The sequence below is a fragment of the Nelusetta ayraudi genome, unplaced genomic scaffold (assembly GCF_046127955.1).
Source record: "Nelusetta ayraudi isolate G7.1 ecotype Tasmania unplaced genomic scaffold, CSIRO-AGI_Nayr_v1 ptg000084l, whole genome shotgun sequence".
NCBI lineage: Eukaryota > Metazoa > Chordata > Actinopteri > Tetraodontiformes > Monacanthidae > Nelusetta > Nelusetta ayraudi.
Window position 1 is genome coordinate 7,510,001 of NW_027466134.1, and position 27,741 is coordinate 7,537,741.

The following is a 27,741-nucleotide window of genomic DNA, read 5'->3' on the forward strand; positions in this document are numbered from 1 at the left end:
ATAAAAAAATAAAAAAAATTCACGTGTGAACACACACACACACACACACCATGACTTGACAGTTGTCTCATTTTCTGTTTATTGTTTCAGCCTTATGCAGATTAAATAAAGTGACAAGAGCCAAACTCCTGACAAGTGTTTTTGATCTTCAACATTGAATTAACTAGGCTTTTTTTTTTCTTCCTTTTTTAGTTTTTTCACACCAACTAAACATCTTATTACACGGGATACTGCATTGCCTGTGATATTCTAAACATTTTTTTGACCAGCGACTTTGGTATTTGGATTTTACACATTAAAACTTTTTTTTTTGAAGAAAAAAAATGTACAACTGCATAAATATAAAATTCTTCCACGAAAATGGTTAAAAACATTCAATAGTAAGTAGCGTCGCGCCGTTGAACGACGCCTCCAGCAAAAAGAAAAAAAAAAAAAAGAAACGGATTTCAAAGCACTGAGTTGCCACTTTTGTTTTTTTTTTCCCCCATGGATGCGACAGTCGTCAAGGCTGGACCCACAGATCTCTCTCTCTCGCTCTCTACACTACCGATTTAAGAATGAAACAGAATTGAGAATATCAAACAGAAAATGTCATTAAAATCAAAACCTACAGCTAAAAAACAAAACAAAAAGAAGAGTGAACGACAAAAGGAAAAAAACGGTGTACAAACGTATCCTTCCACAATCAGCTCCAAACGACTTGGTTAAGGAAAACACAAAAAAAACAAAACAACAGAAACAGAAAGTTTCTATGGAGTGCAGTTATTTACTCACACATGGGCCTTGAATGGTTCAGAGTACCGCACTAGTACTATTTCAGTTAGTCAAAGCACATTGACACACCTGCACGCGCACTCACATAGAAACTTTAAACACACCTGCACACGGAGGAGGGAGGAGGGAGGAGGGACGGGGGTTTCAGGGGGAGGGGCAGCATGAGCGCACACGACCTTGGACCACTGAAGCCGACATAAGACGGGGTGGGGGTGGGGGGAATCGGGGGTCACGGGCTGGGGGTTCGGGGGTTACAACAGGACGACACCACAGCACGGGGCACTCCAGAAACATGTCCAACAGTGGGGGAGGGGTCGCGGACAGGGACACAGCTCGCTACGCGTCAGTAGTGGAATCGCAGTTTTTTTTTACAGTAAAAGATGAACACATCCCATGGCTCGAGGAGAAAAAAAAACTTCTTGTACAGTAGAATAAATATTTTTTTTTTGCTATTGCTACTCTTGTAATTTTTCTTTTCTTTTTTTTTTTTACATTCTAACCCTGGACAAAAAAATACACAGAGGAAAAAGCGAGTGTAAAGCACACAGATTAAGTGTAGGTCCTGTATATTATGAATGTTCAAAGACTAGTGGTGTATAGCTGAACTCTTAATTCTCTCTACTCTTTTTTTTTTTCTTTTTTCTTTTTACTTTTTTTACTTTTTTCCTCTATCTCTCTCTCGCTCAAAGCGAGAGTGCCGGTCGCAGCTGAGGTCACGAGTTGATGGTCAGCTTCACGTCAAAGCGTCCCTGGTAGCGGTCCTTCTCGCTGTAGTTGATGTTCTCCCCGTATATTTTGCACTCGGCGCGCACCTCCTTGCCCACGGTGACGTTGGCGAACTGGATGGCCACCAGTGGCTGCAGGTACTGGGGCTGCAGCTGCTTGCCGTAGTAGGGGTAGTACTGCAGGGGGAAGCCCTGCGCCAGGCCGAAGTACTTGATCTCTCCGATCTTGTCGGCGTCCTCTTCGCGCTGCGAATGGGGGGGCGGGGGGGGAGAGAAAGAAAAAGAAAGAAAGAGAGCGGCCTCCTTTAGAACGCGACTTCCTCGCGGTGTTTGGCATTTGAATGCGACAGACGATGGCGTCGTACCTTATGTTTGCAGAAAATGGGGATCATGTTGGGCAGAGCCTTGGCCTGCATGGCGTCTGGAAGGGACTGGTTGCCGGCGGGAGCCTGGAGGAGGAGGGGACACACAGCGCATCATCAAGCCTCGGCCAATCAACTCCCGCTTGGCGTTTGATCAACGGCAGCCGAGTGTACAGAACGCCGGCGGGAGATGCAGCGGAGACACTCCTGAGGAATCCCCCACCTCCAAAGGAAAGAAGAACCTCCCTCGATGGCGGACGTCTCATCTCGACCATTAGTTATAATTAGAGCTTCTAATTGCTGCGGCGGCGGCTGGAGAGGTTGTGCACACAGCAACACTGTACTAACCTTCAGTAGCTGCGTTTCCATTGCCCCTAGAATTGCGCAAAATCGAAAAAAAAAAAACGCTCTCATGAGGTGGTTCTTCAGACGTAGCCATATGGAGGTATAGCGCAAAGGTTTAACGGAAACGCCTTCTTCGCAAATTACGCGTCACCGGACACGACGTACGTGGTCACGTGACCGGTTCACTTCAAGCGAAAATGAGGCGTTATGTTCGGACAGAGGAGGAGACGGAATACCCCCCCCACCCCACCCACCCCCCAAGTAATCAAAGAGAACAACAAAAACAACCCTTCTCGACAGCAAACAAACGGAAGCCAACGTAATCGTCGTAAACGGCGCGGGAGGAGATTTTACGAGAACTCCGGCTCATGCGCTTGACGCCGTTCAATGGAAACAGCTGCAAATCGCAACTGTACTCTGTTGAAATTTAAGAAATATGGAAACGCAGCCTCGGTGGATGCGGACGCTCCCTCCGCGACAACGTCGCCGCCGCTTCTCATTGGCGGGCACGCGAGCCTTCTGTGAGGCCGACGGCATTGCTGCCGCCTCCCAACTTGCGTCGCCACAATTTTTGTGGGAAGCGTCTTTTTTTTTTCACTTTGACCTTCAGAGGACGTGCGTGCGGTCGTCCTGCGAGGTGGAGCAGGACCGCCGTCGTCCCGCCTTGGTTCTATTTTTCCTCTCCTGCCGTTTGTACTGGGAGACGCTGGGCACGTTCTGACCCCCTAGGGTCGAGTGCTCTGCATTCTGCCACAGACTTTCCTCCAGGCAACTGCTTGTTCTGCCGGTAAACACTAGGGGGCCTTCACGTCACCGATCAGCTTCTGTTTGCCAAAGAAGCGACGCACTCTCGGCTGAAAACGCGTTTATTTGAGAGAAATAGCCACGTGTCGGCTTCCCAATCACTCACTTCTGCTCACTGCACATCAGGCAGGTGCAAACTGACGCTGGAGCAACTTTCAAATGTGTTTGTCAACAACAACAACGACAACGACGACGACAACAGACAGAAAACAACTTTGGCTAATTTGCAAGCTCTCGTTCTATTCTCGCACACCTCTGGGCAGCTTTACTTGGCGGTGGCCATCCGTGCGTGACTGTACAGCACCCGTGCATCACCACGCGCCTCTGACATTATCGTGGCCAGTCCGGCGGGGGCACTTTATCGGAGCCGCGAGGCCTTGCAGGACGGCCAGAAATCAGAGTTGGTGTTTGGAGAGAAACGTGATATCTGAATAACCGACCGTCCCTCCCCCAAACGCCCCCACCCCCCACCCCCCAAAAACAAAGTGCCCTACACACACCTGTTGTAGCTCCGGAGCGGCGCTCTAATCCACAGCGGATGCTCTGCGCGCAGCACCGTGTGGCTGCCTTCAAATGGCACGGAAGCTATAAATACACTTCCGACGAGCGGAATGCCGGGAAGTTTTCCGCTGAAGCTCGAGCGCGGTTCGCCAGGACCAGATCGCTCTTATGTCACCGGGATTCCCCCCCCGCCCGTTACATTTTAAGATGGTTGCGATTGGTTGAAGGACTTTGACTGGAGAAGTTGCAGTCCTGGTGGCTGCTACCAACAGGAGACACTGGGCTGTCTTCTGCCTCCTGAACCGTCTCAGAGTTGTGCCCTTATCGCTGCTGCTGCTGCTGCTGCCGCTACCACGATAATCTGGTCAACCAAAGCAGTAAACCCACCTGTGGTCTGAAGTTGACGATCCTGTTGAGTTTCACGATGAGGCACGGCTTGCCCTCCTTGAATCCGTAGGTTTTATCGGCGAGCCCCGAGCAGCTGCCCAGCAGAGAGCGGCTGTAGCGGCAGGCCTTCCTCTGGCCCTTGTCTTTCTCCACGGACCCGCGGTCGATGTACGACCGGGGAGAGTCTGCGGGGGGCGGCAGAGAGGGAGAGACCGGTCACGTCACGGTGATCGGGAACAGGGGATGGGAAAGCGCAGGGTCTTAACGGAGCAGGAGTTCAACTTGCCTCCGCAGTCTTCGTACTTCATGGCGTCGGCCTGTCGGCCCTCGTCGTACAATTCCAGCAGTTTGTCCATGTGCTCGACGTAAGATGTGTACGTTTTATTGTCGGACATGGAGAAAGAAATTTCGGATTTTTCAGAGCGAGGGGTGTGTGATAGACCTGCAAAAGGAGAGGTGGGATTTTAAAAGAAAAAAAAAAGAAACAGAATGTGAAATAAATGTGGGCCGTCTGAGAGTGAAAGAAGTGGAAGATTTGATGATTTTTGAAAATCAATCATTTAATCTCGTCACATTCAATCTCTACAAACCACATGAAACAACACACGGCTCAACACAAGCAGTCAATAAATACAGGAGAAGAAGAGGGAGGAGGAGAAGAAGAATGGGCAGTGGGCAGCGGTGTGGCTCTATTATCTCTGCGCCGCACACGGCGCGGGGTCTCGGGGATTTCCTCAGATGGTCTGGGCTCTTTAAAGCAGTAATTTTCCACAAGGCCTCGGCGAGGGCGTGGCATCGGTGTGAGAGCGAGAGGTGTACCAGAGTGGGAAGGCAACATGACATGTATTAACCATTTGGCTGCTCGCTAAGCCGGGCCCTTTTATTCACTGCTTCACTCGCTCGCCAGCCAGCCAGCCAGCCAGCCAGACTCTGGAGGCGTTTGTGCTCAACAGGCGGCGGAGAACCTTGCAGTCATTTGAATTTCAGTGGAGGCTTGTGTGCGTTTCGCCAGTTCCCCTGCCCCCACCCAGTCACTCTCACGTGGATCTCACTCACAATGGAAACTTTTAGCCCCAGAGTGAGAGAGGGAGGCTTTGGCCAAGAGAGAGAGGGGGAGAGGGAGAGGGAGAGAGAGAGAGAGAGAGAGAGAGAAAAACTACTCCCTACTTCCTTTATCTGGCCACTACTGGAAATGTGCTCCACACTTCCAGGAGACTCTTTGACTCTCTGTGGTCTCTGACAGACGAGACAGCAGGCGAGCTCAACCCCACGTGTGTGTGTGTGTGTGTGTGTGTGTGTGTGTGTGTGTGTGTGTATGTACGCGCGCGCATCTGCGTGCGCAGCTTGTCGTTTACAATAATGGCTAAAAATACCGCCGAGGCTCCAGTATGTGCTGTGCAAACAAGTGGCGGCCCAACAGGAGAAGAGTCCTTCCAGTCTCCAGGCGGACGGGAGACGAGTCGCTAGCGCGCAACATCACAGTCAAAATGACAGCAGAGATTCTATTTGTTAGCTCAGAAGAACGCAAGTTCAATTTCAAACATAAAAAGAGAGAAGAAGGAGAAGAAGAAGTAGTAGTAGTGTGGACAGAGCTGTGTGATTGCTGTCCAAGAACACTCCGCTGCCACATATTTTATTTTAACCCCATGTTACTGTGACACAGCCAGCGCACACATGAGTGGGTTTCTTTTCATTCACAATGGGTGTGAGCTCCAACAGTTCTGCCTGCAGCCTGAGGGGGGAAAAACATTGACTGGCTGAGAGGAGTGAAGGACAAAATGGCTGAACCTAGTTAAGGTCACAAAGACTTCTGATAGAGTAGCTGCCGATAGACACGCCCCAACTGTCATTTCTTTTGCTCTTTCCCTCCCCCCCCCGCCCCCCCCCCGCCCCCCCTCACCCAAACGGCGCAAATCACTCGCAGCTGCCTCATCACAGAGACGAGGCCGAACCGACGGCGCTCGTTCTGCAACAGGCTGGACGGATGGACGGATGGATGGATGGACGGGCCGCAGCAGCAACGTTGACATTGAAATTCAATTTAATTAAAAAAAAAAAAAAAAAAGATAAAATGATGACGCCGTTTTTACCTGGAGGAGCAACTCTGTCCTGATAGGTTGGTTTGTAGTTGTCGAGCGTGAGCAGCAGAGCCTGGATAGTCCCGATGAAAATTCCAGCCAAGCAAAGGTAGAATATCACGTAGAACGAGATGATTTTAACTGTGGGGGGGGAGAGGGGGGTGGAGATAACACTGTGGTTAGAGAAACAAATCCTCTCATGTAATTTGACACTTATCTGATTCATTGTAAAGGGACATCTCTAGGTCACTGACAAAAGGTTGACACACAACAATAAAGAAAACAATCAGATAAATCAGGGGGCGGTCGGAGAGCTTTTATTGCTATGCAGATCCTCAGCACCGCTTTCACATCACGGTTGCAGTGCTACAACTGTCGAGGTCTGACTGTTGATCCAAACCCAAGGAGGCAACGGTCAGGAGGTCTTTCACAAAGCTCCTCTGCACATTCCTTTTTTTAAAACTACCTGCATTTTCACAACATCCCCCCCACATGAAATTTTCTGCAATCACGCAACATTGAGGAGGTTCCGGTAGAACAGGATGAGTCACCCGGCAGTACTTCCAGCGCGTACCCTCCCCCAACACACTCTGTCCCCTCTCACAACAGGTTTGTAATAAAACGTCCTGTCAACAGAGCTGAACAATAACAAGAGCGCCTTTTCTCCCTCCAGCTCAAAGCCGTCAACATTTACCGCTCTTTTACTTCCTTTCAGTCGACTTAACACCGCGCAGTGGGATCCATTACTTTCAGCTTTGCCTAGTTTATACCCATATAAGCAAAAAAAAAAAAAAAAAAAAGAAAGTTCCTTTTTTTGGTCATGAGAAAAATCTCCAAAACATGAGAATTCTTCTACTTCTGAGGTGTGTAACTCAGGATTGAGCAAAAAAAATGAAACTCAACTATATGTGCACCATGGAGAGTAGTTTTAAAAACCTCTATTGTCCATTTGTTTTTAATTAAGAACACTCCAAGATTGAATCTATTTCAACAGGTCTCGTCACCTGAGGACTTAGAAATCAATCCAAATTATTACACAATGACTTCTACAAAGAACAGGCGCTGCCATTCAGCCCATTTTAAATCTCAATTGCTGCGCAATTGCGGACCCTTTTTTGTTGTGACTCGTCGCACTCAAAATATCGATTCCAGCAGCGTAGCGGCGATGGCCTGCCGACTCACGTTTTTGTTTGCTTGCTGTGACATCCACCTGAGCCATTGTGTTACCACTATCAGTCGCATGTTTAAGTCAGATAAATCAAAAAACCAGTTTGGCGGGTTGATAACGTTCGTCCTTGCCCTACTCCAACAGCCGGCAGCCCCTGTTAGCTCGACGGGCCTGCCCTCTTCTAGTGTTACACTCATAATCTTGATATTGACAATGTCAAACATTAGCCGTGTTTTCTTAAAATGTGATTGAAACCCGCATTTAACGCTTGCTTAGTGCTGGGTCTGCTTTGTTTTTGTTGTAGTCTTTGCGTGGACATCATTTGATCCTTTTTCTGGTGCAGCAGGTTTTCATTGATATTGATGTTCCTTATTATTGGCTATTTTCAAATAGACCACTTGATTTGTATGGTGCAGGGCCTTTGTCTTTTGTGTGTGTGTAGATCTTGGCGACATACAAGACTTTGTCAGCGCTCCAAGCAAAGAGTAAATAGCCCAGAAAAGTGGCCTGCTGCTGGTGAAAGGCTGGTGTGAATGGAGCGCACCTCCCCCACTACACCACCACCACTGCTGCCTGTTACGACGAGGAAGAGGAGGGGGGCGCCGTCGCCACATTCACACGTCATTCGCGCCGCTGCGCTTGTTTAAAATGAATTTCTTAAAACCAATAAAAGACGTTTTCCTCGTTGACTTTCCGACTCCAGGCGGTTCCGCGGCTCCGAAAACGGCCAAGTGAACGAGCACAAATGTTTGGAAGGTGCAAAGCCACGTGTCTTGACGCCGGCTCTCATTTCCCCCCTATTACGTACATCGGAAAGAAAAGGAGGGAGGAAAAAAACCAACAAGTACAAAAAGTGCTAGTGTGTGAACGCGGCGTGACGCTGCTAGTGCGGAAACACGGCGGGTCTCGCCGAATGGCTCCGACAGGCGCCGCCGTACCTGTTGCTTGGCGAACGTGCCCCCCCCCAACCTTCCATTTATTTATTTATTTTTAACTCAGTGCGACATCACACCGACCGGGGGGGTTTCTTGCCGATACCCACTGTTGTCTTACGAACGCTTTTTGTGTAACTAATACACAACGAGCAAATATGTCCCACGTTCTCACTCCGCCATTCACCAAGTTTCCGTGTCGCCGCTGCCGCCAGACTTGAGAGCGACGTCACCCCGATTTCTCGAGCGACGACGGACCCGATTCATCGATTAAGACTCAAATTTGATGGATAGTCGACGTTAAACGTGCCTACTTCTCTGATTTGTGTCGTTTAGAGAGGGTTTAAAAAGAAAAAGCCGTGTCTCGCTGTGAGATGGTGAGGGGGCAGGGAGGGGTAAAAGGAGGAGGAGGAGGAGGAGGAGGGGGGCCCTCGAGACATGTGAGTCGTGATCGGTTCCACAGCACCGCGTTGCCAAGCAGTGTCTGGTCGAGGAAGACGGCGCTTCGCACGGCCAAGGAGCAGCGCTTTGCACCGCGGCTAGGCGCTTTCAGCCTGGGTTTAACTGATACCGCGCACCGCCGCGTGATCGTCCAATCAAGGAAAACTAGAAGCTCAAGAGTCCAATTAGATCGGCAGTAAGCCCCAAGCTCTTCTCAAAGTGAAGAACCGATAGTGGTCTGTTCACACCGGCTCAGAGTGAAAGGAGGAAAGGCATCAAAACGGGCCCGTGGGCACGATCGTGGATTTCTCCCTGATGCTACGAAGAACGAACATTTAAGATTAAAATAAACAGTCCCAGGGTTCTCCGTGAAGCTCATTAAGTCATTCTAGGCACCTTGATGAGGAGATTTGAGAGCCGGCTCTCAAGTTGGCCTTGTGCTCCCGAGTGGAGAGTGGCCCCCACCACCACCATCCCACACCACCGTCCTTCAGGGTGACCTTTTCAAATAGGACGAGTATTAAATCAATGGTCTGGAACAGGGATACGCCTTTGCCAATCACTTCCCCCCTCTCTACAAGGCAATTTCATATTAGTCTAAAGGGAAAAGCCAAATAGGCTGAAACTTAAGGGGCGTTCAAAAAAGGAACACATTGCGCCGTGACAGTGGGGGAAAAAAAAAAGAAAAAAAAAACATTCTCCAGCAGATATACTGAAATTGTAGCGCATTCGTCCTCATTTCCCACCGCCTCGGACTTGTATATCACGCCTGTTGGCTTAAAATAAGACAACCTCATTTGCTTTTTTAATATAAATATATATATATGCTCAGAAATTCGGTGTTTTTCCTCCCTCCGACCGCACTGAGGAACTTCTCTCTTCACACACAGCCTCCATTGAAGAAACCCAAGTCACGATGCAGCATGTCAGAGGATCTAACAGGTGCTGGCTGTCAGGAAATGGAGGCAACAGTGGAAACGACGCCGCCAAAAAGAAAAAAAAAAAGAGGAAAAAAGATAAAGCGACGGACACCCTCCTGTGTTCTCAACCCAGCGTGGCGCCGTCACATCTGTCCGACACCAACACCGTCGTTTCTAGCCGGCGACAACTCAACAGATGCCCGTCTTAAAAAAAAAAATAAAAACGACATGAAAGCAAGAGTTACTTACACCAACTGCACCCTGTTCGACCCAGAAACTCCCCCTTCTCCGAATTCCACAGAAACGTCCTCCATCCGCCGTCGCTCTCTTTATTCCCAGACATGGTCGCTTATAGTCCCCCTTTTTCTTTTTCGTTTACTTTTTCTTTTCCGGTGAATACTCGGGTTTCGTGTGTGTGTGTGTGTGTGTGTGAACTGGTAACGGGTCCCGTCCGCCACTCGCGCTGCTCACCGTCCCCTCTCAGGAAAAGGGAAAGGAGTGACTCGCTGCTCACTCCGCCAATTGTACAGCGCGCAGCTTTTACCTCTCGGGAGGCCGAGCTCTCGGGGCTCCGCCTCGCAAACTCGTAATAAGTTGCCTCGCGGAGAGGGGGAGGGCTGGTTGGGGCCGGCAAATCACAACCTGCCGCCGCTCCCTGCGTAAGAAGAAGAGGAGGTGGAGGAGGAGGAGATGGAGGTGGAGAGGCGAGGGCTAGGGTTGGTCGCTGGAGGCGCTGTTGCCGACTTTGAGACTGAGACTCGGTTCTTTCAGACCCTTGGCGCCTTAATTATTGTCCCCCTCCTAGTTTATTTTTTGTTGGTATACTCCTCTTCACTTTTGTTCTGCTAGCTTCTCTTTGCAAACGACCTCGCCACAACCCTTTAGCGCTACAGCCTTTAGCTCTTTCGATGTACTGGTGCTTTGCTGCCGTTCGCTGGCGTCGTCCTTTAAAAGCCACAAAGACCTTAAAGAAGAACAAACATATATGCAAATATTTTTGAAAGGAAATCTTTAAAGCATTTAAGCAAAGTCAAGAATATTCAAAGGCATTAAAGTACGCCTTGGAATCTTCCGGCTCCTTGTTTACGTTTCTTGCTAGTCTGCTATTCCCCAAAAAATAATCAAATTAAATATTCAGTAATTCGTATGAAACTCTGACACGCTGCTCATTCTCATGCTACAGAAACGGTCTAGTTATGCTTGTCGATTTGACTAGTATTTCTGATATTCTGAAAAATGTAAACGTACAAATTATTATAGTGTGAAAACAATTTTTGAAATGTTATTCATAAACACATTAGGTGTGTTTATGTTTATGAAATAATATCCTTCTGCTGCTTTTTCTAAACAATGTTAATACATCAAAGTGTGTGAGTGGGGCAGAGCGACAAGTAAAGCTAGCGCTGGGTTGGATGCCAAATTTGAAGGAGATTAGAAATGAAACAGGCAAATACAGTGGTGTATCATAGCCCTTTGCTATCTTCACAAAACATGTATAACATAACATTTACATGCAAACATAGATAATGTTGTTTTATTGTATAAGGAAGTACGCAATGAAGGGGACTAACTGTGAATTCCATTGGATGCACTGGCCTATTGTCGCTTGATTGTTAGTCACAAAATGATGACACAGGATGCTCAGAAGTCAAGGGGTGACTAAACGATTGCTCATACAGGCTTTAGTCCCACTGACCATGATAGGTCCAGTAATCTGTGAATACACCGGAGACAGACTTTGTGTTAGAATGCAGCGTTCACACATCACTCAATCAGAAGCTATGAAGCTAACCCCCATTTCAGCCATTCCTTTTTCATTATCTTGAGCAAATATACCAAATGAGAGCTAATAACTACACAACTGGATAGACTCTACTTACTATTGACAGTGCAAAACAAGTTTCTCCTGTTGCAAGTGAGTTTTCGTAAATGAAGCCTTTTGGCGTCATTTATCTATTGATTTAGGTCCAGCATGTTTTTTTGAAAATAAATTAGGACAAGACTTACATTTTTTGATGTCAATCCAAATATTCTCTGCGTATTTAAAGACAGGTCAATTCAAAGTTGCCCTTCAATGCGCAAATTCTGTTATGACCCACCACGCAAGGCTTCCAGTCAGCTACTGCTGATGTATATAAGCACTCTCCTGATATGTCCAAATCCAAGTGTGTTAATTTGTCTTGTATTTGCGTGATGTTTGCTTGGTGTGTAATGCTTGGTGTTTTAGCATGTGAGGAAAGATGTTCACCCACAAAATATAAATTCCAGACAAATCAGAGACGATTGCTCCAACCAGCAAAACAATGCTGCCTGTTCCAATTCTACTACAATTCTCAACGGGGATGCACCACAAATTAACTGCGGTCCTTTTTTATGTGTGTCTGATTAATCCGAGGCAACCCGGTAAACAATACGATTCACTTCGCCATGGGTTCTATTGATTGTGCACAGATAACGTGGCAGGCATCTGTTTGCACAGATCAAGAGTTTGCCTAGGTGTACTCGAGGTGCAGCATTCTGAGATGGGCTGTGGATGGAATCTGGTATGCGGTTTGTGTGTGTGCGCGCGTTTGAGCTAGACTTGAGCTCATCAACAATAGCGTGTCTATGCACTGGGCTGCACGGCCTCCTGGGCTGAACGGAGGCAGGGCAAAACACCGCAGTCACTGACAGCCAGAGGAAAGGACCAGGGGGCACTTTTAAAATTAACTTTTTCTAATTTGGACCTTCAGTATTTGTCAACAAGGATTCTGTCTATATGCACTTTTTTGGTTATGTCAGTTCGTCATCTGGTTTTGTTTAGTAGATAAAGTAGCGTCAACAAATATTGCACATAAATAAGGATAAATAAATATACATAATACATCAATGAGGGACAAGCCTTTTAGGTTCTTTTAGCCTCTAGACAGAGAGCTGAACATGCAGTTTTCTGGAGATCGGGAGAAATATTTTCCCCTGATAATTCATTGTTTAACTCTGCTTCAGTGGAGCACCAAATACAAAAAAATAAAGAAAGGAGAGCGCAACATGGGAACTTCCCACAAAGCGCTGTTTTCGTCTTTCATCTCAACGAGAAGATGATCAACGACTCACAAACATTTTCAGGCGTTGAACCTCTCTAATGAACTTTGTAAAGCCACGTACATTGATTACAGCCTGGTTTTGAGTGGACACATACAAATGCAGACTGCCTCTGTTTCGTAAAGAGAATAATCCATATTCCATTTCTTCCATTTATTTTAACACAAGTGTGCCGAAAAGTGCATCTTAGCGATTCTGTGTCAGGAGGAATCAAAGAGCTGTGGCCTGCTCGTCCTCTTTTCTGTCCATCCCACATCCTGAACATGTGGGCCCTGTGACCTTTGTGTCTCTCGACTGTGCCCACTACCCGTGTGCAACACACCGCCCTCAAAATGCTGCCTATGACACAAGTCTGCCCCAAACACTCTATGCCGATGAATCAAACAGGACCATCACTGTCTTGATGACGATGTATTACAGCCCGAGGAGGAGGGGTGTGAATTTTCTCCTGTGTTGTTGTGTTTTCCTGTAAATCGCGATGTGTGAAGCCAGCATTAGCATGAAGTGGCGCCCATTTGTTGCCTTTTGTTGTTCACTGACACAATGTCTGGAGCAGCAGCAGCAGGGGAGGTTGATGGCTCTGAAGGCCTGTAGGGAGAGGAGGACATTCATAAACATTAACATAATCACATGACCGGCTCTGCCAGGAAACAAGGAGCAGGGACAGAGCGCGCGTGCGCGCGCACACACACACACACACACACACACGCACACACACACACACACACAGAAACTGTAGTTTTTCCCAAAGGCTAATAATGAGCTGAATTTTGCATATTATCATAGCTATTATATTAAGCGCTTTATTTATATGAGAAATTCTTCAACAAACTTTGAAAAATGAATAAAACAACTTTCCGTAGTGTACTGAGAGCCAAAGGAGCAAAGAGTGCAGTAGTTGCCTCGGAACACTACAAGAAACAGTCTGTAGGAGGCGTTTGTCAAGTTACTGTCGTATTTACCTGTCAAAGGCCTTTTTCTATTGCTTCTCACTATTGAACAAATGCATTTTGTGGTCCTGAAAGCACATTGTTTAGTTTTGGACCAAGCTGGCGGTTACTAATTAGGATTAGCATGTGCAGCTAAATCCGTCAGGCCGCTCTGTAGGGAGCTACAGACTGATTGTGGGAAACTTTGTGTTATTTTTTCTCCCATAGGGTATCGAAACAGTTTTTCAAGATAGCAAACAGGGCTTTAGATTGCTTTGCGATGAAGTGGGCTCTGGTGCGTCACGCTATTCAATTACAGCCCGAGCAGGCCAGAGAGTGGAGGAGGAGGCGGCAGTTTGATACGCAGTGTGTCAATGCCGTGCTTGGCCTGCAGGCTAAATGGGGCGGCTGCTGTCTGAGTTCCACGGCCCAGTCAATAATCGGCACGTCATCTCATTTTCCATACAGTGACCATAGCAAATGTTCAGTCCTATGAATAATTAAAAGCAGTGCAGACTGGAGGTCTCCGCTCTCTGGTTCTGTCCAAACATTGGTGTTTTGTCCTTAAAATGACAAATTTAGAGTGAAAAAACTACCTGTGAATTCCATAATTTGTTGCGGCCTCCTTTATTGTTTCAGCCTGTGTTGCTCTTTTTATTTGAAGCATCTCAATGGAAATGACCCATTGTTGATCAATACTGACAGGATGTCAATAACATTGATTAAAAACGGCAGAATTTTATTATACTGTAGTAGTGGCTTGCATTAGATGAATGTTTTAAACTTAATCAACTGTTGAAATAAAATATGAGACAAACTGTGTTGGGTTGTATCAGTAGTTGCACCGGTTTATTATGACAAGACTGCTAGAGAGTCAACAGGAAGTCATGGTTGGGTGTCACCCTACAAAAAGTGGAACTTGGCCGGTCACCTCGTTCTTGCGCGTTGCCTACGTCACACGTGTAACGCCCGCAGGAAACTGCATGAAGCAACTCAAAGAATCTCTCCTGCTCAAGTACCTTCCTTGTACTGTGTCCAACCAAATGATGAGGTAAGCTTCTTTATTTTCTTTTTTTTTTTTTTTAAGCGGAAGCTAATTAGCTTACTAAGCAAAAAAAACAAACAAAAAAAAACATGCCTTCCCCTTCTTCTGATGACAGGCTGATGCTCAACATGGCACTGCAGTGATTATTTCTTCTTTTGTTGCCTTAACTATGTAATATAACTTGGGATTTCCAGACAGAGAACAGGATATTTACCCCTATGCTTATAGCCTGCTGCTAAAACTGAGGGTTTATTGGACCTTCCACATTTGTCTAAAAAGTGGATGAAGCAGAAGAAGTACACACAGATTGTTATTATGAATTCATATGGTGAATTTTACAAAATCTTGGCCCTTTGAACATCAATGTTGAGTCTTTTCTCATCTCGCTCCCAAAATCAGACATTCTCCCTTGTGTGTCGGCAGCCTCTGCCGTACAGGTCAGCAGCGTCTCCTAGGCAACAAGTCCCAGACGACTGTCTCTGACGGCGGCAGAGGTCGAGTGACTCAGGTGACGTCACCTGTGGAGCCGCCGCACCTTTTCCCTCAGCAGAAGTTTGCGTTCCTAGATCGGTAGCATTCGCTGAGATTGTTGGTGCTGAAAGTGTTGGTGTTGAGACTTGGCGCTCTGGTGGTGGTTCATGTTCTGTCACACAACCATCCATCCATTATCCATCCATCCCACCTTCATCAAAAGTCTTCGCCCCTCAGGGTATCATCCCTCCTGATAGCGTTACAGTGGAACCACCACAACGTGGTTGTGGCTGAAATACTTTCCCTCTGACTATTTTCCATCTGCTCCCAGTCTGTCCCACTATCGCCACTGTCACTGAGGCTTATCTGTGCCTGTCTGCTCTGCGCTCGGACACATCCTCCCAGTGGCTGTGATGCTTCTTTTCTAACGAGGTTACAGTGGCAGCAGCAGCAGCAAAGTGATTTGTTGCCTAGACGCTGTTATGGGCGGTGGCCCATTGGCCGGCCCCTTAATTTAATCAGTGAAGCACTACTGAGCAGAAAAAAGGTCTTGCGAGATGCCAAGAGCTCTTCCAACATCCTCACAGTGGTGGTCGTGCGAAGCCGCATTCCCGGGACGCTTCAGTTGCGAGACGCATCGTGACATTTTGCTCCTAATCAGGGGCCGGCCTGCGAGGTTGTGATTTAATGAAGCGCTAATTATTATGCTATTGTGTCCGTGGAATCGAAAAAGCAGTTGACGTTTGACATTTTCCTTCAGTCCTGTTAAGCTTTTTTTTTTTTTTTTATCATCATGATAAAGAGACAACATGAAATCATATTTCATCTTGGCATTCACTTTCACTTAAGCTGCTACAGGCCTGGACCTCTGAGGGAGATCTTTCTCTCCCGTTAAAAGGATTCTAGCTCTGTGCAGGTGGAGCTTCTATCACTTTTTGCCCTCCACCTGAACTACCTATTATTTGCATGCTACTGCCGCAGTCTCTGTGTGTCCCAGGTGCAGGTGATGACCACAACGCCGGGAGCCAGAGAGTGCAGTCCTGGGAGTGTTGGTGTTATCGCTTCAACTTTGCCGCCAGGATCGGGAGCGAGGACTTGATTTAGCGGCGGATCATGGGCCATTATGGACTCTTGCCCTCCCAAACACAGACAAACACATTCTACATGGACCGCAGCTGTACCACCCCACCACTTAACATTTAAGCCTTTTTAAATTTTAGAATGGTTTGATGTATACGAAACAGTCTCTATTTATATACATATTTGAATTATTTATTCTTATATATCTACATCTATATTGTGAGAGCTTCGATGTTAGCCCTGCAACTCAGTCTGGCCTGTCTGCCACTCTGGTTACTTCTCTGTCTCTCTCTCTCTCTGTCTCTCTCTCTCTCTGTCTCGCTCTCTCTCTCTCTCTCTGTCTCTCTCTCTCTCTGTCTCTCTCTCTCTCTCTGTCTCTCTCTCTCTCTCTCTCTCTCTCTCTCTCTCCCTCTCTGTTTCTCTCTCTCCCTCTCTCTCTCTCTTTTTTTTCTCTCTCATACATTGATTGATTGATTGATTGATTGATTGATTGATTAATTGATTAATTGATTGAAATCTCTTTCCAAACATGTTGAAGATCCAGCAAAGCATCAGTTTTAGCAGGAAGTTAAAAGTCAGTTTTATCAGAAGGCTTTTTATTTGTTCCACACTTTTTTCTTCCCCAGACTCCAAGTAAAGATCATAATATTAGGTCAATTATGGTATTTTACATGATAATTTTCATTGACATTCATTCAGATGAACAAGTTTAAATAGTGATTAAAAGTGATTGCTACCCATTTATTTGCTGTGCGCGCACTTCATATTGATTGACTTGGCCACAAAATTAGAACTAAAGTCATCACTGAGATGCAGGGCAAAGGCGTCCAGCAGTTCAATCTGTTTTTAGACAACTAAAAACTTTAACCTAGATTGACTATAAATCACCTGTTGGCTTTTACAACCTAAACCAAACTCCAGCAGAGATGGTGAATAAGGGACGAGAAGAGCAGCATGAAGGCACGTCTGTGATGACATCAGTCCCTGGCACTTTGATACATGTCCCCATCTTTCAAACTCCTCAACTCTGTGTTTTTTTCAGGGCCTTTATAACTGAATAGACTCTAAACGTGAGCTAAGACTGTGGGTGGGGTAAACAGGGTGAAAATAACACGTTGAGGTGGAGACGTCTTGTCGACTCGTCCCTCCGCAACCACTGCCATCCCTCCGAGGCTCTGTAATAACTCCATATTTACTGCAAGCGGGCAAAACCCGTAATTCCTCCAGCTGTTTGCCTCTAAAACATTAAAATAAACACATAATTTTGGAGACGTTGTTGTCAGAGAGAAGAGATGCCGCCAGCTGGGTTTCCACCTCCAGTCCATGCAGCCGCTCAGGAGACGTCGTGCGTCTGTGGGTGAAAGTTGGCAGCAGCAAACAACCTCCAGTGTGTCAGACTGAAGCACTGATGTGATCCAGGAATTGAATTTTGAAGCGATTTAAAGGCCGGAGCACGAGGCAGGCAGGCAGGCAGGCAGGCAGGCAGGCAGGCAGTAATACCATTACATCCCTTCACATTTCCCAGCTACCTGTCTGTCTTTTCTGTAAGGGGTCGTGTTTAGAGTCAGGAAAACAGAAAAAGAAGGCCCAAGGCACATTTTAACTGCAAAAAAAAGTATAATTTCATAATCGCAGACTTAAGACTGACTGATGGCTGCGAGGGCCGATGCAAGACATTTCGGAGCCCTTGTCGGTCACTTCGATGTGCACCGCTCAGGTTGGAAGAGGGCCAGAAGTGTTTTTTGCACTGAGTCTGAGGTACTCAAGATATTAGTTGTGTGTGTGTGTGTGTGTGTGGGGGGGGGGGGGTCTTGTTTGAAAAGCTATTATGCTTAAAAGCAAAGCTTCCAAGTCATAGATCATTTCTTATCACCATCATAATTTATCATCATTTTTGTTCAACAATGTTCTCCAAAGACAGTTTGTGAGTCACTGGTGTGGGAAGGTTTCTGTGTTGATGACATCATTGGGTGAGAGATTTGAACGCTCTACTCGGTCACGACCCTGCAGTACTTTTATATTTTTATTATTCTCTTTTTTAAGTTTTAACTGTATTTGAAACCCTGCCTGCCGTGAGGTGATAATCAATAAGCCATTGCACTTTGGCACTGGACTGAGAATGGATGTTGTTTTATTATCCTCCAAAATGGGAAACAGCTGCAACGTTCCTCATTTTCGAGCCGGCATGTGGATCACAGGAGCGGCAACGCACACATCCTGGTGTAAACGTTCTCTGCTGATTTAAAATATGAACCCTGTTCTGGGGACAGACAATAAACATCAGTCCTGGTGCTGAAAGATGCAGATGGCCCATATGACGGAACTAATTATCCGTTGCCGCGTGTGCAAACCGTGTGTTGACACAAATTGGACCTTTGAGCGCAGGCTTTTGTGATTCTCCTCACCATAAATGCAGTTTTGTGTTTCTCTTGTGAAAACAAAAGAACAACAAAAACAACAAAAAAAAAAAACAACGTTTCATCATCTGACTAAACATGAGAGGAAGCTCCTGGGATTGTCAGCGTGCTTTACAAGGCACTTCACAAGATCTAGTTTGCTTACAGGGTCAGGGGCCCCCTGCAATGAAAATGAATCTTCTAATCTATTTTAATATTCAGGTTTTAACTCCACTATGAAGGAAGCAAATGCTACTTTTTGAAGCTTGGTAAAAAAAAAAAGAAAAGAAAAAAAATCTAATTTGTCACCAATCCCAGTAGGAAGCTTGAAAGTGTAGAGACCTGCTTGACCTGCTGTTTTGGTGGTCGGATCTTCAACACAACTGGATTCAGGTTCTCAAGACAATCTGATGTTCATGAAGTACCATCATTCCAGCTAAGACATCTGACTTATGACTATAACATCAATGGAACATTAGCTTGCTAGCCAGGTTAGCTGCCCCCTATCCAGCTAATTTGTTAGACAAGCATTAGCTAGGAACTAGCTTTGTTCCTAGCTAATGCTGCAAAGAGAGAAAATATTTCCCCGCACAAACCCGCGAGAGTCCTTTGGATTATTTTGAGTAGCCCTGTCATGCCAGCTTGCTGTTATTTTCTGAGAAGACAAGAGCTCTCCACAGGATAGCTAGTTGTTGTCCCACGTGTGTTCCTGTAGGACTGGGCCTGGAAGGAGGCTGATGTTGGATTCAACGGGGAACAGATGTGCACGAAAGCTTCCAAATATTTGGCTCAGAAAGAAAAAAAAAGAGACACTGGCTGGTTCACTTGTGCACATCTGACCAACATGTTAGTTAGTTAGTTTCAGACAGCCGATTAAACATTTTGGGTCCATTCAGATCACCCGGAAACTTCCCAGTGGGTCCTGCAGACAATGACTGATGTCGGAGTGCCGCTGCTCTTGGCAGCCTGATGCAAAGCACTGTACAGCCCGTTACTCAGTCTGTCACCTTGGCCAGCTCTTGCTTATCTGATCTTTGACATTTTTTGACTGTATGTCACGTCAGATCAAAGTGTTGTGAATGAGGCCCTACATTCTCAAAGGCCTCCACTCGAAATAGATGTTTTTAAATAGCCGATAGCGTCTATTAATACCCCGTAGTGCTGCTCCATTTTGACTTTGGTGGAACTCCTCGTGCAGCAACAGCGAGCTCACACACACACACACACACACACACACACACACACACACACACACACACACACACACACACACACACACACACATGCTGAGTTCCTGGGCATGTGGCCTTGTTTATTTTTAGATGCTCTGAGGATCTCTCACATGGGATCAGATTCACGGGCCACACGGCAAATAAATTGATTTCTCTCCTCAGCAAAGCAAATTAAATTGAGTCGGTCGGATTGGGGAACCTCTTTTCAAACAGTCACTGTGCACCAGGTTCGTGCGGCACCATGTGGCCTGTATAGCTGCATTGTTCCAGCACGACAGGATTTTATTTCCGAGCTCTGGGTGTTCAGATTTCTGACTCTAATCAGGAAGGTACCAACCCAGCCAAACACCCTCAACAAGTTGTTTTCTATTTAAAGACGCAGATTTCTGTGAAAGGCCACAGAGTTCACACGCTGGTCCCACTGGGGAGCCGAGCAGCAGTAGTTACAGCATATAGGTTACAGCAAGCAAGAATCTGAATGGAATCACGAGCACAAGTGAGGGGAGAATTTAGCAGCGCTGGTGCAAGAGCTAGTCAGCGAGTTGGGTTTAGTCTGCTACATGAATTTTGATTTTTTTTTGTTATACACATATGTTTTGTAATTCGTTGCAATTACAGTCTTTATTATGCATAGGTAATAATTCCCCACATTGCCTCATCAACTCAACAGTTAAAAGCTGTTTAAAAGAGTCAAGAATTGCATTTCACATTTACGTGTAAGTTATTATCACTCGTTTTTATTAGAGTCATTGTCTGAGGGGATCACTGGCCATCATGAATCATTTAAAAAGTCATTATAATACTTCACTGACCCCCTTTTGACACATAAAACATTAAACGTTGCGTTAAATATTTAAGCCTGACCAAAACCAGTTTGATGAAAAAAAAAAGAGTCTGTATCCAATCAACAGCCTGGTTTAATTTCTCAGATGTCGCCTCACTCGCCAAACAGTTGGTGTTGCAAGAACTCACAGGAACAGGAGGCACTGTGAAAAGGCAGAGATAGCAGCGTAACGATAAAGAAAGTGAATGAATTAAAAAAACAAAAAACAAAAAAGAAACCTGTTGAAGTCAACGGAACCTTACACACTGGCAAATCCGCGGAGCGACACAGTGGCTGTTATTTTTTCACTCTTGTGATGCTGTCACATCAGAACACAACATTTCTCGGTTGCCACACTTGAGAAAACCCTAAAAAAAAAAAATCTTTGGTTTAAATCTGTTCCAAAAAACTTTCTAAATGATAAGCGAATAAACGAAATAATATTTCATGGCAACAGGAACTTAAGTTACATGGTCAAAAAACTTTTTGTAACCGCCGCTTCTTAACCAAACATTTGGTATCTTCCATCTGCGCGGTAGACTTCTATTTTCTTCTTTTTCTTTTATAATTTGACTATCACTAGGACATCACCTGAGGATGTAGTCGACTCCATTGTTTCTCCATCGGCGCGAAAGAAGGAGCCCCAAACTTTATTCGCTTCGCGGATTTTATACACATATTCGCGTCGCTTTTGGTGTGTACAGCTGACCAGATGCTCCTGGACGTCCCTCGATGTCTCCTGAAAACAAGAGCAGATCGAGCTTTTTCAGTAGTGGCTCCCACACTGTGGAACGCCCTGCCTATCTCTGCACACTCTGCAACAAGCCTCTCTGTTTTTAAATCACGCCTTAAGACCCACTTGTTTTCTCTGGCTTTTGGCTGAGTTTAGTCACCTGCTGGACGTCTTTGTCTGTTCTTATAATGTCACTGTTTTTACTATTTTTGCTCTTCTCATCTGTTGTTTGTTGTTGATTTTATTCTGTAAAGCACTTTAGTCAGCCATTGGCTTTGAAATGTGCTATATAAATAAACCTGACATTGACTTTATTATTGTTAATATTATATTGTTAAAAGCACAAGTCTTAGTAACATTCATTCATTCATTCATCTTCTATACCCGCTTATTCCTATTCGGGATCACGGGGGTCTGCTGGAGCTTCAGGCAGGGTGACACCCTGGACAAGTCGCCAGTTCATCGCACGGCCACATTGACACAAACAACCATTCACACTCACATGCACACCTATGGACAATTTAGAATGTTCAATTGACCTCACGTGCATGTTTTTGGAGTGTGGGAGGAAGCCGGAGGACCCGGAGAGAACCCACGCAGACACAGGGAGAACATGCAAACTCCACACAGAAAGGTCCCAGGTCCGGGCCCCGGAATTCTTAGTAACATGACCTTTTCTTTTACAGGAATCGAATTAGTTTAATGTGAATCAATGGACTGATTAGCTCTGGTGCAGTGGATCATGACGTTCAGTACAGAACCTTTTGCGTTCTGGAGATAAATGTCCCATTGTTTAACCCTTTCCTTCATCTGGAGGTTTCTTCCCAGGCTCCTGTGAACTTCAGGAGATAAAATAACATATTTAGCCCTTTGTTTACAGCCTCCTGCTAAATTGCTGGGCCCTAATTTCCTTCTCCTTTATTAGAACTTCCGCAAAAAAAAAACCCAAAAAGTGGTGTCAGATTGGTTGTTTTAGCTCACTCTAGAAGCAGGCAACAGGAGTAAACTGGTAAAGTGCATTTTGCATGCTGCAATTGGCGATCCTCACTGATGACAATTCCTGCCGCATTTCAGTAGTTTTTCCACATCATAAAGCGAAAGCAAGATAAAATGTGGAGCTTCTTTGAATTCTTTTAGAGCCTTAAAATAAACACATAGTAAAAATAAACAAAGTAGAGATGATCGAAAATGTGTTTTAAGGAAAACACTGCTCTATGCTGAGACTCTTGCAGCACTCCATCTAGGAAAGTCCACCTTAAGTTGTAAGAATGAAGGTCCACCTCTGGACTTGCACCAGAAGCTGAGAACTGCACATCAGTCCCTTGTATAAAACATCTGGACAATAAACAACTTGGAAGAGTGTGAGGCAAGACAGCAGCAAGGACGTGCAGCAGCAGCAACAGGACCAGGACCAGGACCAGGACCAGGACCCATTCCTCCAGCATGAATCCCACACGGCTGACCTTGGTGCTGACCCTGCTGGTGGTGGCGACGGCTCAGCCCCAGCAGCTGTCCAACGACCACCATGACATGGGCTGGGTCAATGGGTACCGCCAGGGCTTCAACTTCCAGTGCCCCCCCGGCGAGGTGCTGGTGGCCATCAGGAGCTACTTCAGCCAGCAGGACGGCTCGGACCGCCTGTGGACATTCGAATGTCAGCCCACGCCAGAGGGCCTGGGGGAGGCCAGCGACTGCTGGTGGGACGACATCAACCGTGCAGGGATGGAGTGGTAGGTGCTGATTCCTTCCTGCAGTACGGAATAATCCATGAGTTGCTTGCAAAAAAGAAAAGAAAATGACATTGAAGTAGAGCCTTTGTTGTATTTTATCATACTGATGTGATTATTGCATTTTTTTTTTTAACCTTTCTTGCAGAAAATCAACAATTGGTCATTTAAAATACATGAAAGACAGCCATGATTGTTAGAATCTACAATCTAGAATTGTGTTTTGTTTTGTTTTGTTTGTTGTTTTTTTGGAACATATGACTCATTTAATGTGTCTGCACTTAACTGCAGCCACTCTCTCCACAGCCGCTGTGAGCGTCTTTGGATTTGTTTGTTTCCTGAAACTATTTCCCTTGGCACTGACTTTTTCCTGGAGATAAGTTCGAGTCCGCGTGGAAGTCGCGATAGCGGCCGCATCGTTGGTCCACCTCGCTAGATACAGATCAAAGATGTCTATAAGGACAAAACTAGAAAATAAAAAAAGTTATGACTTGTCATTACGGAGTAGTGCAGGCAATTAAATGTCCAACATCCGATGCCTTGATGCAATCTGTGTGGAGTTGGCTGCCAGAGAACACTCTCACCAGCTCCAACTCCAATACCTGTGGTCGTGTCGGTGACGTGATGCCACAAAAACATTGAACCAAAAATCAATCGAGAAAAATCGAGACTGTGGAGGTTACTGCAGCAACTCCCAGATAGAGTTACGCTGCAGACTTCGAAAATTTATAGTATCTTGCTAACCTCAGTCTGTCCCCAACAAAGGCCTTGGAGTTGGAACTGGTTCAGTTCATAGAATAGAATTTTATTTTTTTAGATAACTTTTCATTGTCATTGCACAAAATATACAACAAAAATATAGCAGTAAGGTATGGTGTTACGTTACATGAAATAAAATGAATTAAAGTAAAATAGATAAGACATGTAATTACAACAGTGCAACGTCAGGTTCACAGTACAAAGTGCAAATGTAACAAGAAAAGTAAATGGCAATAATATGAAGTTCAGCAGGTTATTGCAATTGCCCTTAGCTATTGCCCTTATGGGAATGAGTGAATGGTCATGTATAACAGATATGTGTGAATGTCACACTTCAGTTTTATGTGCAGGCAGCAAACAGCAGCTGCGGCCGAACACTGCGGACAAACTTTCCCTCCTGTCCGATTCCTACACGTGTCCCAGCCGTTTCGAACCTCTAGCTGATAGTCAAACCGGACTGAGTCATTTCATCGTCTCCAACACAAACACATCACAGCTGCGTCAGATCCAGAATGCCGAACTGCGGCGGTGGAGCAGCGCGAAGCACGGGGAATAAATCATTCGCTCGGCGAGCTTGACGGCGTGACTCTCGGCATGATGGATCAGCGCATGGTCTCACAGAGTCGTGCCGTCTACGCCCGCAACTAAGATGCCCCGTCGGTGCCCGCACTCACCCACGCCCACCACTTACAAGCCGAGCATGTTCACAACGCGATTGCCGAACGTGATCCGATCCGACTGCAGTAACAGGATGAAGCCTCCGTAATGGACCGATAATGTCCAAACACCATCTTGACAATTTCCTGATAGTTCCCTTCACAGCTTGCCAGTAAATAGAGTTAGGAGCCAAATGCAATGTTGGATTAGTTTTTTTTTTTTTTTTTCGTTTTTGTTTTTTTACAGCCATTTGAGTGAAAAGTCAATTGGAAAAAGGACGTGGCCCGAGGTCACATTCGCAGCAGAGAGTCAGTCAGTGTAGCTGCCAGTTGAGAGGCAGTTAGTGACAGCAGGCAGCCTCCTGTTGGAAGAAAAGGCAATACCAGAAGTCTTTCACTGCCTTTTGCCTTCACCCTTAACAAAACCAGAAGTCAGACACAAAAGCATCTTTTCCACAAAAAAAAAAAGTCTCTAAAGCCATCCTTTGTTCTTTATTTCTTTAATTTGAAAATACCTGGCCAGTCCTGATCCAGATGCCCAGATTGCTCAATGCTAATTAGCACTGATACTAATCTCTTCAGTAGCCTCTGGGCTTGCAGTTGACCTTCTTCCTTGGTGTGTTTGGCACTTCCTACTCTTCCACCTGTAGGATGTGACAAAAGCAGCTTTTGGGAATCTCATTGATTCTCATTGATTAAAATTTAACAGACAGTCATTCAGATTGGTGCTTTTTTTTGAGGTGGCTGTTCAGCAGTTTCAGATTTGAAATCTCACCGATCCGACTGTTCAGCAGTATTAGATTTATCCCACCGATCCGACTGCTCAGCGACGTTAGCAGCTTCACGTAAACAACGCTAACTACCCTGGACAGGTTGGTGTAATGAAGAGCACTTGGCTCAACCTTGGATCAACCCCTGTGAAGAGCGCTTGGATCAACCTTGGAATGTCAACCCTGTCGTATGACATCATGCCAACAGTCCGAGTCAACAGTCAGACAGACGCCTGACTGGAATCAGAACACACCGTGCACTTTAAATTGCGACCAGCGGCGCAACAAACAGAGCTAGTGTGCAGGGCGAAATCCCACAACCCCACATCCCCACCTCTCCCACCCCTACCCCAACTCCTGCTAACGCTCCCACCCCCACCCACCGTCCCCGACCTACCCCTCGGCTGTCTGTTTGACTTACACCTAGATCACTATCCTGCAGGGAAACGCCCCCCGCTGGCTGAATGGCTGAGGTCTGCATCCATGTTGCCATGACAAACTTCCACTCACACACACACACGCACGCACACGCACACACATACACACACACACACACGCACACACACACACATGCACACACACACACACACACGCACACACACACACACACACACAGTGGGCCACTCCTGGTGCTTTGGTGCAGGTATTGTGGGGATGTGTTGTGGTGACAGCACAGCGTTGGGGACACAAACACAAAGTCGTGTGTCAACCAGGCAGCTGGAGACTTCCTGCATCTTCCTGCCCCTCAGGCTGCATGGACAAAAGAAGTAGGGGGAGAAAAAAAAAGGCACCAACCCGGCCTGCAGTTTACGTGCTAGTGGCTATTAACACGACTCCAAACAACTCCCTCTCCCCAGCACACTCAATCAGGATAACAAGCGTATTTTTCCTCTGACAAACAGCTTAATTACACCAAATGTGTGTGTGTGTGTGTGTTTGTGTGTGTGTTTTAGACATTTCTGGCTGTGACAAAGTGGAAAAAGCTGTAAAATCCTGCAGCAAATAAACAAACTGTTGGCCAAATCTCACAGCTTCCTCCTTCTCAATGCTAACAACCTCCCTTAAAAACTGATCCTGCAACTCCAGCTTGGAATTTGTAGATAACTATAAGGTACAAAGAATAACAAAAGGTCAATTGCAGATTTTATTTTTTTATTATTTTTTACAAACGAGTGTCTCTTGGCCTTCTTCGTGCAGGACCTCGACGTGCACTCGTAACGGCCTGGTGGCGGGCGTGCAGAGCAAGTACTTTGAGTCGGTTCTGGACCGGGAATGGCAGTTCTACTGCTGCTTCTACAAGCGCCGCTGCCCCTACTCATGCATGTAAGTTACCCGACAACACATTCAAATTTCAATCAATGAATCAACCCCTTTGACATGTCACGTGAATGCAAAAGTAGCTTGTTTAAAAAAGTTAAACTTGACCTTTACTCACAACTGGTTTACAATTTTATGCATCTGGTTTTGTTTTGTGTTTTTGTCTCATTTTGTTGCCAGACAAGCTCAAATTAGACTTTCCGTTGTGTGGCTGCATGCAAAATTGGCTCATCTTCAAACATCAGATTTCTATCAGTCTGCTCCTGATTGAAATCTGGACATACTGTACGTGAGTAGGCACGTGACTGGCCTGTTTCGCCCGCTCGCCACAGGAAAACCCCCGACATTCCGAGTTACTACAGAGAGGAGGGTGAGCTGGTGGTCCCCACTTACGGCTACTTCATCCGGGGCGCCCAGACCACCTTCAGCGGCGTGGAAAGGTTGGTTAAAGGCGTTATGAACACCAAACTCCAAAAAAAAAGAAGAAATAAGAAATTGTTGAAATCTCTGCAAGCTTCCTGATTTAGCAAGAAAAGAAAGACCACATCAGAAGACATTGAAATAAGTAGCAGTCACAGCTATTTATATACTTTTTAAAGACTATAACGTTGTGGTGCTTTATGGCTGCTTACTGGATTTTTCGCCATGTGCTTTGTTGCAGGGACCGGCAGTGGAAGTACATCCTGTGCAGGATGACAGACTTTGACTGTGACTTTGAAAATCTGTAGGTGTAGCGTGCAACTTCTGCATCTGTTTGCTTATACGCCGAATCAATAGGAGATGCGTATTTACCCTCACGTGGCATCAAAGACATTATAAATGCATTCTAAATCACAATCGTATGGTTCTTGTTTTTTATTTAATTTAATTAGCTCTTTATGTCTTACGCTGCAGCTGCAGGCTTGTTTTTTAGACTCCAACCACGGCTGGGTTTTGGTCTAGCGTTGAAAATTGATTACTCATATAAAGACACGCACCGGGGGGTCTGCAGGCGGATTTTCAGGCCAAACTCTGCACAGCTTTAGTGTTTTCATCCAGCCGCAGGCCAGAGGACGGCTGCTGGCAGCCAGTGTGGCGGCTGTGTTGGCCGAAAAAAAGCAGCATTGGGCTCCGTGATTGTAGTCACATGACAGAATGACTCGCCCATGCCATCAGTTTTACAGCACTGAATGATGGTGGAGGGGGAGGGTGCGTGCCCGATTGTAATTTGGTGAAAAGCTGTTTTTTAGCCCTCCGTGCAGCTAGAACAGCCCCCACCTGCTTTCACTTTGCTTCCTATCCCTCT

The 27,741-nt window shown here is 46.0% G+C and overlaps 3 protein-coding genes across 5 annotated transcripts in view; 2 read left to right on the plus strand and 1 right to left on the minus strand.

Moving 5' to 3' along the window:
- nme7 (NME/NM23 family member 7) overlaps positions 1-198 on the plus strand; it is a 19,039-nt gene extending 18,841 nt beyond the window's left edge. For all 3 annotated transcript variants that reach the window (XM_076045146.1, XM_076045147.1, XM_076045148.1), the window contains exon 12: positions 1-198. This exon is cut by the window's left edge and continues 52 nt beyond it. The gene's annotated coding sequence lies outside the window, so the exon portion shown is untranslated.
- atp1b1a (ATPase Na+/K+ transporting subunit beta 1a) lies at positions 56-9,942 on the minus strand. Its single transcript, XM_076045158.1, has 6 exons — positions 9,687-9,942; positions 5,989-6,117; positions 4,185-4,340; positions 3,899-4,083; positions 1,865-1,948; positions 56-1,745 (listed from the first exon to the last, which is right to left on the minus strand). The coding sequence occupies exons 1-6, from the start codon at positions 9,778-9,780 to the stop codon at positions 1,488-1,490; spliced, it is 906 nt and encodes a 301-aa protein (XP_075901273.1). The 5' UTR covers positions 9,781-9,942; the 3' UTR covers positions 56-1,487.
- Positions 9,943-22,547: 12,605 nt separating this feature from the next.
- Positions 22,548-27,293, plus strand: dpt (dermatopontin). The gene is made up of 4 exons (XM_076045598.1): positions 22,548-22,957; positions 26,337-26,462; positions 26,789-26,896; positions 27,118-27,293. The coding sequence occupies exons 1-4, from the start codon at positions 22,671-22,673 to the stop codon at positions 27,182-27,184; spliced, it is 588 nt and encodes a 195-aa protein (XP_075901713.1). The 5' UTR covers positions 22,548-22,670; the 3' UTR covers positions 27,185-27,293.
- Positions 27,294-27,741: the final 448 nt, after the last annotated feature.

Excerpts from the sequence above, each read along its gene's own strand:
- dpt (XM_076045598.1), top strand. The coding sequence starts at position 22,671 with ATGAATCCCACACGGCTGACCTTGGTGCTGACCCTGCTGGTGGTGGCG. Across the intron at positions 22,958-26,336 it reads AACCGTGCAGGGATGGAGTG|GACCTCGACGTGCACTCGTA; the intron begins GTAGGTGCTGAT and ends TTCTTCGTGCAG. Across the intron at positions 26,897-27,117 it reads ACCTTCAGCGGCGTGGAAAG|GGACCGGCAGTGGAAGTACA; the intron begins GTTGGTTAAAGG and ends GCTTTGTTGCAG.
- atp1b1a (XM_076045158.1), bottom strand. The coding sequence starts at position 9,780 with ATGTCTGGGAATAAAGAGAGCGACGGCGGATGGAGGACGTTTCTGTGG. Across the intron at positions 4,341-5,988 it reads GGACAGAGTTGCTCCTCCAG|GTCTATCACACACCCCTCGC; the intron begins GTAAAAACGGCG and ends CTCCTTTTGCAG. Across the intron at positions 1,949-3,898 it reads TCGTCAACTTCAGACCACAG|GCTCCCGCCGGCAACCAGTC; the intron begins GTGGGTTTACTG and ends CTCCTCCTCCAG.